We start from the raw sequence: 13,442 nt of genomic DNA, 5'->3' as shown, positions 1-13,442 counted from the left end.
AATACATAAACATCCCTCCTCGATTTATTATGGACCTCCTCAGACTTCACGATCATCCCCGAGTGAGAGGCGGCACGGTGAGTCGAGCCCCACTCGTATCTGTCCGTGCTCTCTGAGGAAATGGTGATGAGGACGTTTGTTTTTGGATGCTGGCTGAGGGCAGAGGCACTCAGACTCAAGGAGAATACTGATGAATATGAGACACAGGCTGAGTTTTATTACTGAGCTCAAGGCCTGTGATGATAAATCACCACGTTACCGCGATGCTTCACGCAGCTTCATGGCCGTGTAATTCAGTTAACCTGCGATAAAACACCTGCAGTCGTCGCAGCAGTGCAACAGACTGCTGAGACTGCAGAAATGTTTCTGAATTATTTGAGAGAAAATACCAAATGTAATTACTGATGGTAAAATAGCGCGTTTATCTTTTTGCTTTGTGATCTTGTGTCTTGTGTGCATACATGCTGGTTTTGTGTGTTCTTGTACTTCTATCTTTGTGAGGACCAAGTTGAGTTTTAGACCTGGAGAGTTAAAGTCAAAGGCCAGTTTGAGCATTAAGACCTGGTTTTAGAGTTAAGTTTAGGATTAGGTTATTGTACATCTTAGGGCTGCAACTAATTATTATTTTCATTATTGATTAATTAGATTAACTTGAAAGCAAAATCCCCATGAAGCTTGTTAGTAACCTCTCTAGTTAGTCAATATCAAACCTCCTATATAAACTGCCTCTGTGGGTTCCTCTCTCTGAGACCATCTGAAATTTAGATTAACTGGCCTTGTGAGTCAAACCTCCTGAGACATGATGTGTATTTGCAGTTCCTCTCTGCTGTTATACTGTACTGGAAATCATAAAATGTCTGTAAATAGTAAAAATTCCCCACAAGTTTCCTAGAGTCTAAGGTTGCATTTTCAAGTTGCTTGTTTATAGTCCAAAACATTGGAATTTATATTTAGTTTACTATCACATAAGCTATGTGAGAACTGGGTGATGTTAACCGATTAATCCGGTTTAAAACCTGCAGTGCAGAACTTTTGTCTCCCCCCTCTGGTAGTGAGAATAATTACAAAAACACTGTCAACACATGCCGTCATGACATCTGCCGACCGTTGGTCTCACAGCCAGCAGCTCCGAAAACATCGTAAATTTCCAAATCGGCGTTATTTGGATAAACTTACCACATACTGGGAATCTGTATGGTTACTTTATCACCTGAAAAAATATTAAAAAATATTAACAGTCCAACAGCAAAAATTACAACGGCTTTTAGCCACGTATATCCAGTATGCCTTGTAGTCTGATGAAGATACCTGAGGGCCGAGCACCCATCAGGATGCCAAATATGACGTAATTTTCCCGGCAAATCTGAGAGGAAACCAGTCATTGCTGGTTGATATAAAACGCATCAGTATCAGTGCGCCAACACTCGAATGTCATACCAGACACCAGATGTAAAAACTCTGTATATTGTGAAATACAGAAAGATTTATCTGGCAGTGATAGACTTAATCAGTATTGTGTGAACTTGTTAAATGTAACAGACATTAATTTATATGTAAAAGTCCTACACTGCAGCAAAAAAAGAAATAATAATAAAAGGTTAAAATAGCTGCCAATTAAACAGCTAATGGTTTCAGCTCTATGTGCTTTTTTATATGTTTTTACACATGTTTACATAAAAGATATACTATATCACCCCTGTTCACATACTTTTAGTCTGGTGCTGTTTTTCACAAAGATACTTCAGACAATATGTCCAACTTTATGACAACATTTTATAATTTAACATGAAAGTGCCCCCCTGCTCAAAGCCAACAACCTTTGGGCTGAACTTGAATATCGACTGTGAGTCAGAGTGTATGCTCACGTCCGCTGGGATGGATGGTAGAGACCGGAAAGATTTCCATGTTTACGTGTGAGGATCCACGTCACAAGACAAAGGTTGAGGGTTGAATACTTTGTCGACAACATAACAACATATCCAGTGAATGTAGGTTTAATCTCCTTGAAAGACAGACTTTGGCTGGCGTGAGGTGTCCCCCAATTTACTTGACTTTCAGGCACTTCCATATTATGAGTCGGATATATCGGAGCTTTTGGAAAAATCTGTTTCTTAGTCGTAATTACAACTTGGACAAGCCGTAATCTCATAATTCCAATAATTCCAATACGACATAAACGCTGCATTATTGCTAAATACCTCACTGATGCTTTTCTGCCAGAATGGGAGTAAATCCCTGCAGGCAGGTTTCAAAATCTGGTGGAGAGCCAGAGGACTGGAGGCTGTTGAAGCAGCAGATTAATGCTTGTGGTTTTGGAATGAAATGTTCAACAATCCCATGTGGGGGTTTGTTCTTGTTGATGTTTTTGTTTGGGTGAACGCTTACTTTGGCAGTGTTGTTTATTTTAGTCAGATGGAAATGCTGATTCATAGAACTACAACAAAAAGACTGTTATGAGTGTGCAGCTTTCCCCTTATTACTGTAAGGTTTAGGATTAGGCCTATATTGTGAGTATTAACGTGTGGGAATTCATTTTGTCAATGACGTTCCTCATTAGTACAGACGTAGAATCGTGTGTGTGTGTGTGTGTATGTGTGTGTGTGTGTGTGTGTGGTGTTAAAACATGGTTTTAGGGCAGGTAGATTCAGTTAGAGGAGAAAAGATGATAATCGTCTGTGATAACCTGGCTCTGAGCCTCAGGCAATGACTCAGACACACATACACACAAATACAAACACACACACACAGAGTTCATCTACCCACCTGCTATCTGTTTCTTCTTTCCTGTCCTCCCTCTTTAACTCTGCCCGCTCCCCCCACATCACATCACCTTTTCCATCAATACTCACATCTCTCTCACATCGACACACACACTCACACACACACACACTCGTCCATTTCCTTTTGTCTCCCTCTTTCATGTTCTTCTTTCAACGGTCAATTTCCTCCTCGTCATCCTTGTCTCATTTTATGTTCTGTCTCAGTGATTACCTCTCTGTGAGGATGAAGATGAAGTTTTTTGTGTGTGTGTGTGTGTGTGTGTGTGTGTGTGTGTGTGTGTGTGGTCTGTGCTCTCAGGCGGTCCAGGCTCAGGGAAGGCTCTGCAGTGTGAGCGGATGGAGGAGAGGTTCGGCCTGCGTCGTGTCACCCTGGGTGACCTGCTGTGTAACGAGCTGCAGTCTCACAGCGACAGGGGACGCCACCTGCGGGACGTCCTGGAGAGAGGAGAGCCTCTGCCTGAGGTCAGTGTGGTGCTCCGGTCATACCGCCAAAGATTATGTGCCACAATCATGATGTATAGAGAGCTTAAGTGAAACTAGAGCTCATTTATTTACTCATTTATCTTTACAATAGACAATAGATCCCAGGAAGAAATTTCGCTAAAGACAAATGACTGTAATCCTCAATGAAAGATTGTTTTCAATTACAAAAACTAGTAGAAGAGCAGCAGGTTGTGTCAGGACTTTGGCTCTTTGTTATGGGAACTGGATACCGATTTACAAGATGCTGCTCTGATCACTCAGCACATTTGCCAAAAAACAATTTAGTGTCTCTTTCTCTGAATCTGCTGACTCATCTGATACACACAGGCAATACCCCAAAAGAAAGGTTTTCTAGGCTCTGAAAACATTTTAGAAATGTTAAATCTTTACAGTTGTCTACAGGAAAGTGTTTTCCAAGTGAGTTAGTGGAAAAAAACTCAGTAAAAATGAACAAATACAGGAACTAAATGGCAAGAAGAACAGAGAAAAGGCTTCGATCAGCAGCTGCCATTCTGGCTGCAACTTGTTTCAAGCTTGGCGTTCTTCCCAAGGCAGCATCGAGAGGTTTATTCAGACGTGTCTCTAGAAATATATCACACTGAGAAACGATGTACAAGACAATAGAGCTGCAATGATTAGTCAATTAAATTGATTAGTGGATCATTGATTAGTGAAGGCATCACTGTAGGCTCTAAGAAATAGTAAATGCCTTTTTTTTTATTTCACAGACCAAATGACTAATCAGTTAATTGAGAAAATAATCACAACGTTAATTCATAATGAAAATAATTGTTAGTTACAGCCTTACAAAACAATAATGGGATGCTTGCTTTATGGAAAAAGAATTATCAACATGTTGCCTTCGAGCTCTGTGACATATTAAATAAAAGAACAATATACAGTACACACATACATATACATATAGTATGTATACATATATATAATATATGTAGGGGGTGGAACATGCAAAAAACATGTAGTTTGGAGGAATCACTAAGCCAAAAATGTGTCAAGATAAGATGATTAGACACAATATACAGATCTATATGAGCGTATATTACCTAAGGGGTTTAGATTAAACAAGAACCGATCCAAGTCTTTTCTGTGTTCTTTATGCCATTTAGTGCCTGTATTCATGCACAAATTGAGCATGTTAAATTCTCACAATTTCTTTTGCATCTGACGGCTCCTGTCCTTCTTCCTGAGAAATCTTTACAGTAAAATCTAAATAGAGAATTAAGCACAAGCAGAAAATCTGAGGACGCAGATGTCACAGAACCGCCCACACTGTTTGATTGACAGGTGATCTCTGGACAGAGCAAAGAGCTCCGGGCACAAAACTGAATGATAATAATTTTTAAAAGCAATCTTATAGCTTACCATTTCTTAAAGACATGCAGCTGATGATGAAATTCAGTTAGAAATTGCTGAAAGACGCAGAAAGATAAAGCACACAACAGCTCTCAGGCTCAGAAAATACTGATAGACCATCTATAACATGTTTTCCTGCCTGGGGCCGAGTGAAATAAATAAAAGAGGGAGCTGAAATATTTAACAGTCAAGTGTTCTCAAAATGGCTTTCTCGGAGATTGCACATTACGCATACCAGACAGAGCTGGCATGGCCGTCTGAGTCTGGAAACCACCACAGTAATTCACTGACAGACTGGGTAAACCAGATAAATTATCTACAACTCCAAACACTCCCAGAGGAAAACACATTTTCTGAGAAGTCGTAAACATGTTCATCAGGAACGAGGGGGAGAGTCGACTCCAGCCACACAAGCCAGGAGCCGAATTAAACTTCAGTCCAGACACCTGGTTGAGTTTTCAGATTATGGATGATTTCAGCTCATTAAAATTCCCAGTGGTTATGTTAACAAGCTCACAATATTATGAAAACCGCCAGTACTGTCATGATGGCCGTAGCCTGTTTAAACCGCTAATGTGTTTCCATAAGTTTAACTTTTATATTAAGCTTGAAGGCAACATGTCCAAGACTCTTTTTCTATAAAGTTTAATGAGGCGCTTCAATTGTCCACAGAGGACTGAGGGAGTCATACATTTTTAAAATCCTAAGCAGCACAAGCACTCTAAATAATACAATTATTATTTTTAATGCAATGGGACTCGGCACCAAGCATTTATTCATTATCATAATCACACATTTCAGCCATGCAGATAAGGCGGCTCTAGGGACGGCAATTTTTAGTCTTTTGTCTGTCAGTTGAACACTTCAGTCCAGAGTAAAATATCTCGACAATTACTGAATGGATTGCCATGAAATTCTATACAGACGTTCATTGCACCCAGAGGATGAATCCCGCGACGAGTCTCATTAGTCAGAGTAACTGAAAACACCTCTGTGAATGTGACACTAGCACTCCCTTGTTCACTCATTTACTATTCCCTACATAATGCACACTCAATAGTTTCCTCTATACTGAGCAGTAAATTGAGATTTTGGACACTTATAAAACGTCATTTTGCTCTCATCACTGAGAGATGTTGAGCTGCATAACTGTAATTTTTGTATCTGTAAAATATCAAGCTTTTTAAGCAGAAATTCCAAACAATTCCTGGTTACAGCTTCCCAAATTTGAGGATTTGAAGCTTTTCTTTCTGATACATGATAGCAGACTCGATATCTTTGTGTTTTGGACTGTTGATCGCACCAAACAAAGATATTTGAAGACGTCACCGTGGGCTCTAATAGTTAGAACAGACATCTTTCACTATTTTCAGACACTTTATAGCCCAAACAATTAAACCATCAATAATGAAAATCATCGTTAGTTGCAGCACTAATAAATCAGTCTGCACTCCTTCAAAATTCTGAGACTCAGAAAATGACTGACAGTAAATATAGTGCACTATACAGTCTAGTAAATAGGTTCATACAAATGTTAGCATGTTAAAATGCTACGGTAAGACGTCGTGCCTTAAAAGGTGCAACAAAACTAACAGGAGAGTGTGGAAGACATCCATCAACCACAGTCTGTACATCCCCATACAGTCCAAACAAGAGACTTATGATGGGTAATGAGGGGCTTAAATATTAATACTGATTAAATCATTTGCTAAGACATCTAAAACAAAGGTCACATCATATTTACCAGCGGTTCATCTCATCTGTTCCATTTACTCCTGTAAAAGTACGAAGTAGCAGGTAAATATTTTACTTCTCACCTTCCCCTGAAATATTTATATCATCCCAAGGGGACTTAAATCACATTATGGCATGACATGTGGCAGGTGGAGGTGACAAATTGTTATTTTCTCGTCCCCATTTTCCCCGATTCACATTTCTCATTACAGCTGCAGAGATTATGAACCATGATCCATTTTGCTGCCGGTGATTATTAATCCTCAGCGTCATACCTGTGGTTGTTCGGGTGCTTTTTTAATTGAACTGCTCGGTTATAGAGTCTGTGACATTTCACATCAAAATACACCCTGCCTATCACTCACGCACACACATCCTGCTTCACATGTTCAGAGGCGTGTGTGTGTGTTTGTGTACATCACTCTTATAAATGACCGTCAGTTTGAATGAGTCACAAATATTGATTGGACTCTACACGCAACAAATTTGAGAAGACATTTAGTCTGGCAGCGTGTTATTTACTCCGCCTGACAAACTGATGTCTGCTCACAATTTGTCAAACCTCACAGAAAATGATTTTTTTTTTTTTTTTTAAACCTTTATCTGTCCACAGAGGATTTACTGATCGTGGATGTTTGTCATGTTCATAAAGTCACCACAGCCCGTTTGGTTACTTGGAAACACAACTGTCAACTAGTTGTGAAATGATTTGACTATTAATGGAGAATACATAATAGATTAATTGTTTAAAGAGTAAGACTGGCAATATTTTTTTTTATCTACAACAAATCCTGAAAAACCAAAACCAACAATGACACATATCGTCTGTGTATCGAAAACCTGATATATCTTATTCCTCTGTGCTGTAGAGCTTCATTGTTTTCCAAAAGCTATTAAAAACAAATCATATTACATGGATGACATGTTCTTTCATTATAAATCAATCCTCTGCTACTGTAAACACTCATCAGAGCACCAAATGTGTATTAATCCGCAGCTGAAAATGGTCCCTAACGACGAATAGAATAACTATTTACTTCTGTATGAGTAACGTTTGCCAAAAACTACAGTGTCCAGCTGTTTTTAGCAAATACTGAGCCCTTTTTAAAAAAGAAACTATATATTTGTGACCAGTTTTTATAGATGTACATCTTCAGTAAGAATAAAATGGGCTTTGGTCTGAGTGCCACAGTCACAGCTCAAACTAAAGTTGTGTTGGTTTTTAGCTTTTTCATGGCAACAAGAAAAACATAGTATAATGCCAGGCTTATCCTTTAAAGGGGATATATAATGCTTTTTGTGAGTTTCTGTTATTTTTATACTGTTATGATATTGGATATCTATGTTAAACATGGTCAAAGTTCCAAAGTTCCAAAACTTGAGGTTAACATATGTAAAAATGCTCCCTGAAAGTCAAAAACCAGGGCTTCAACAATGTTATCTCTACTTCCTCCTTGTGATGACATCAATTGTTCATGAATGCAATGAAGTCTTTGTCACTGAGGTTGTTCCACAGGTTGGTCGCATTGTCCACTCGCATATTTCAGATCAGATTCAGCCTCGGACATGTACAGATGTATGTGTTTTCGAGTAAAAAATAAGAAAAAGAAGTGAAATCCTACTACTATTGTTTGTTTAGTGGGCTCATCAGGACGGGGTCCTTACAGAGACAGAAGCTAAAGCAGAACTTAGGGGCTGCGTAAAGGGCCAGAATAAAATAAATAAGGAGTTTTTGAACTGTAAATCATGCAAAGAATTTCCAGTGGAGCCCCAGAATACAAATGTAGACCTGGAAATGTGCAGGATGACTTTTAGATAGATCTTTTACATACTGTTACCTTTAAGCCTTTGCCAAACGAGTTCACACAATGCTGATTAAGCCCATTTTTAATCTGGTGTCAGGTTCCCGCATTGGCCAGATGAATGCATACTGCACAGGCTCTATGGGCAGAGCATGCCCACCAGAGACTTCCGCCATCCAAGCAGCTAACTTCCAGTTAGCTCTCTGCTAACTTGAATGGGGGTAAAATAATTTTAATTGTGCAGCTCTTCTAGACTTTCCAAATGTTATCAGACCAAATGGATCAAATTCTGATAGTGAAACAAGTCATGTCATCCGACAGCAGTGATGGACCAGACGTAAGCACGTGTCAACAGTGTTTTTGTAATTTCTCTCACTGCCAGAAGGGGGAGACAAAAGTCCTGCTCTCCAGCATGAAGTGATTGATCAAGCAACAAAGCCAAATATTCATTGGCTCCAGCTTCTAAAATCTGCTGGATGAAGTTGTTAATCAACAACAGTGAGATTTCTAGCCTCAAAACTCTGTCTGATTGTAAGAAAACTGTCCATGTACAGTATAAAACACTCCTCTTGTGCCTCCACCCAAACCTGCTGATGTCAACACATTTCTCCTACAAAGACTAAAAAAAAAACTTCATTCTCAAGCCAAAAAACAAACCTGCCATGACAAGATTTGTGATATATTACTTCTTCACTAGATGCTTCTCTTGGATTTTTTTACCCCTGTCTGTTGTGAAAATATGAAAACTGTCAGAGCCCGTCGATATTACACTTCTTTAGTCTGCAGCAGGAGTAGATAAAAGTCACAGATGATTTAATGCCTCTGTTAAGGAGACTTCAGCGCTGGTTGTTACTCATGTACGTTTCTCTGCCCACGTTTCCCCGAGCTGATCTGTGGACTGAGACAGACGAGTCACCAGGCCTGCTTCTCCCACCACCAACTTCTATCAGTTGAAATCTTGGAAAGAAAAGAGCAGCATAAAACACTCACAACAGCAGCAGTTCAGTGGATGAGCAGGCCGCGTTTCACTCTAACCTGCAGCAACAATTGGGCTCAGTTAGGGCAGCCGCCTCCAAGAGAAAGAAAAGATGAGACGAGAGATGAAAACCATTGACTGAAATATGTGTTGTTGAGCAGTGGAGAGTTTGAAATATAAATCTTTAAGAATATCTGCTGCCACCAGGAGCTGTTTGCAAGTCATTTATGAAATATTCAGCTGAACATAAACTGACTGTAGTGAGTTTAGTTCCAATGAAATAATAATTTAACTGTTCTTGCATGCACAAACTCTTTTATAAGATATATTTTTCTGTAAAAATATCAGAGATAAGTGATATTTTAAAAAGTCCAGAATTACATGTTTCTGCTATTAGTTATAATTTCTGAAGGACGACATTCTTTAATTAAGTATTCGCCAATTAAGTGAAGGTGAATCAAACCTTGTTGTGTTTTTAAATGGAGCTGGTTTCTACCAAATAAATAGCATCGTATGAAAACTGTTCACAGCAAGGACTGTGGATTATCCAGAGTGACAGCAACACTGTTTCTGGGGTAAAAAAAAGATTTTTTTAAGTGTATTTTTTAATAATTTGAGTCCCACAAAAAAAAAAAAAATCCATTCACTTCCATTGTATTTGGGTTGGAGGAGTGTCTGCACAGCCTTATTGTTTGGCTGTCTGTTGTTATAATTGTTTCTGAGTATCCTGCTTCTGCTTTGTCCGTCAAAGCACTTTGTAAACTTTGTGAACGTACATGAAGTCCTAATTTCGGTACAGCAGATCAAATCTTTAATAAAGCCGTAATGTGGCATTCAATCATAAGCGGGGCCAGACGGTCACACTGATAGAATAAGTAACTGATGATCATCCATCAGAGATGAGAGCAGCAAAGTGCAGCAACATAAACAGTAGAACAGGAGCTCAGCATGTCTGTATGTAATTATGATATGAATTGTACACTATAGAAAGCTATCACATAAACTAATTGCTGTGAGTTGAATTGTTCCTCGAACGCTTTGTTGAATATACAGTTTATAGAGAAAATATGAATGTGATTGTCTATTCTGTACGTGACAAAAGCAAGTCAGTTTCCAATTAAGTCAGTATTACAGGAAAATAATAGCACAAAGAAGCCAATAAACACAATATTACCCTCAACTAGAGACTCAAGTCTACTAGGGCTGCAACTACTGATTATTTTCATTATCACTTAATCTGCAGCATTTTCTTGATTTAATCGATCAATCATTTGGTTCATAAATTGCCTGAAAACAATGAAAAATCACAGTTTGTCAATCACAGCCCAAGGTGATGTCATCAAATTGCCTGTTTCAAACATACTGAATTTATGATGAAACTGGACCAAGAATAACAACAAATCCTCACAAACGACAAGCTAGAACTGTTTGATATTTTCTACTTTAAAGATCTGACTTTATTTCTAATTAATATTCCTCACACACATTTTCGTAATCAGGTCTGCATTCAAACTAGCAACCCCGCAGTCTCGAACCCTACATACAGCATATAAACACATATCTAACTGTCAACACATATACTTGGATATACTGTATAAAAGGCTATTTATATACAGTAAATGAGCCCGTATGAATGCATATATGCATGACTGATTACTGCACAAGAAGGGCTGCAGGAGAAAAAATGACCCAAGAGGCTCCTGATTAAACCGTCCAGTCTTTCAGTTCTCTGTTCATTATGTATGGACCCTGCTGCTTTGCACACTACAGACTACACATACATGTAACATGTAGCAGCTCTGTTATATTTATTTATATAGATCTGTGCCAGAGAAACTACCATGACCCACATTTTTCAGTATCAAGATAGAAAGGATACAAAAATACTAGTTTATAATAGATTTAAACTAGATAAGAGCCTTTAAGATTAGGTAATGATTCAAGACAGCCATGAAGTGTACAGGAATGTAACAAATATGAGCATATGTTTATTCATATATGTTTGTGTTTACATGGTGACTAATGTTTGTATGTTGTGTGTGTGTGTGATCTCCAGGACACACTAATGGAGCTGCTGTGTGATGCGGTGGCGTCGTCGGTACGACAGGGGAAAGGTCTTGTGATCAGCGGTTTCCCCAGAGACCTGAGACAGGCGGAGGAATACGAGGCAAAGGTCAGAGCACCGGAGTGATGAGACAGAAACAGCAGGGAACATGAATAAAAGAAGAAAAAAAAAAGTGATCAACCATTAGACACAAGATGTTAAATGAGTGTAAAATGCGGAGAGAAGACAGAAGGAGAAGAAACGGTCGACTCATTTGATGCGTTTGACAGGCAGCGCTGACATCAGCGTGAAAACGTTGATTAAACGTGACTCATAGTGTTGATGCAGGAGTTTAACTAGAACAACCAAAAAGTCTGGAAATAATGGTAGAAAACGGGGTTGCAAGACAAAAAGAAATGACGTGTTCAGAAAGACAATGATTTGCTAAGGCCAGTTAAACAAAATGGGCAGAAATGTCTATTTTTACTGGTGTAAAGTGACAGTTTACAGACACACTGACACAGACAGAACAGTGACATTTACTGTTTATTGAAAGGACTTTATTGGAGCAGAGAAAACCTACAATCACATCTCTGAACAGGACAGATGTTTCACTGCTGTCAGCTGGACTTGTTGCTAACTTTCCTCTCTCTGTGTCGTGTGTCAGATGGGGGATCCGGGCACAGTTCTCCTGCTGAACTGCTCACCGGACACCATGTCCAGTCGTCTGCAGTGCCGCGGGAGATCCAGCTCCAGCTTCCATCCCGCATCAGACAGAGACCAGTACCAGAGGGCTGAGAGCTTTCACAGCGACAGCCAGCCGGTGGTAGCTCACTATGAACGCAGGAGGCTTCTGCACACGGTAAGATTGTCTATTTAAAAAGAGAGTGTGTGTGAGTGTGTGTGTGTGAGTGTGTGTGAATGTTTTTCCTGTGCAAATCGATAATGTGGAGCATCAGACTTAACTGTAAAGGTTAGGACTTCAATTCCCACCGAGGCTTACTGCTCTCAGAGGAACAATTCTCCACTCAGATGAGAATTAACTTATTATTTATACCCAATTAATCTCATTCAAAACTTAAATTGGTCAGACCACCAAAACACATTTCTACAAAGTCCTTTTTTACCTTGTGTGCAGATAAAAGATAAAAACATCTTATTTTGGGACTCAAACAGATGCATTCTGGGTCCAAAAGTCACCCAATATTTACCTCAATAGCTCCCATAATTTTTGTACATCATTCTGTAAGAAGATAGAAAATTAAGTGTGCGTATGATGAGATTGCTAAATAAAATATAGCAAATAATGATGGACCCATAGTACAAATGTGACTTAAATCAGGTTTCATGAGCTGTTTAAAGGATTATAATGCATGACAGTTAAGTTTTTAATAGTTTTGTGCATACAAAAATTCCTGCATGGGATTACACAAACTAAGAAATGCCGTAGTCTGAGAGTCTACAGCAATGCTACGGGCTCTGTGAGGCTGAACTATGGTCACACTAGCATGCTAACGGTGGTTACCATGTTATCTATCTTAGTTTAGAGCATTTGTTAATTAGAACTATACACAAAATACAGCAGAGGCTGATGGGAAAAAGGTTTGCAGGTGGTTTTTGGTACTAAAACAAAGTATTGGACAAACTTTTGACGCTAGATGAAAAGTCAGGAGAAGAAAGATGAAACCTTACTGCTTGTTTGCAACCTTTGATTTAAGTGCCTTGATTTTTAATGTGATTTATAGGAAGTACCTTGAGCTGCATTTCATGTATGAAAGGAGTTCATACAAATGAAGCTATTATCATTATCCAGATGGTGAGATTTTTCATTCAAAAATGTCAACGTCATGGCGACGCTAGAAGAAAACATGAACATCTGTACAAACTTTCATAGCAATTTATTCAATAGTTGTTCAGATATTTTAATCTGAGCCGCAAATGTTCTCATGATGGCGCCAGAGGAAAAATCAGGACGTCTCCAAAAGTCAGTAAGATTCATATTCTGGGGATCGTGGATGTGTGTATAAAATTTCATGGCAATCCATCCGATACATGTTGAGATATTTCAGTCTGGACCAAAGCAGCGGACCAACAAACCACTGACATCCCTGGAGTCATGGTTAAAAATGAACATATCAAGTATGTGCATAATCAGCCCTCTTTTCCAAGCTTTTACACAAAAAACAGTTACTACAGTCGGTGGTAATCTCTATCTCAGAGACTAGATAGATGTTGCCGTTAACTACAGTAGT

At 39.0% G+C, this 13,442-nt stretch overlaps 1 protein-coding gene across 1 annotated transcript in view; it reads left to right on the top strand.

The window, feature by feature from the left end:
* Positions 1 to 13,442, top strand: part of ak5 (adenylate kinase 5) — a 99,474-nt gene that overhangs the window by 84,894 nt on the left and 1,138 nt on the right. Inside the window, exons 11-13 of the mRNA XM_067606472.1 lie at positions 3,079 to 3,242; positions 11,203 to 11,319; positions 11,858 to 12,052. Coding sequence (XP_067462573.1) covers positions 3,079 to 3,242; positions 11,203 to 11,319; positions 11,858 to 12,052 — 476 coding nt within the window. The remainder of the gene's footprint in view (positions 1 to 3,078; positions 3,243 to 11,202; positions 11,320 to 11,857; positions 12,053 to 13,442) is intronic.

The sequence above is a fragment of the Thunnus thynnus genome, chromosome 12 (genome assembly GCF_963924715.1).
Source record: "Thunnus thynnus chromosome 12, fThuThy2.1, whole genome shotgun sequence".
Taxonomy (NCBI): Eukaryota; Metazoa; Chordata; class Actinopteri; order Scombriformes; family Scombridae; genus Thunnus; species Thunnus thynnus.
This window is presented reverse-complemented; position numbering and strand designations above follow the sequence as displayed.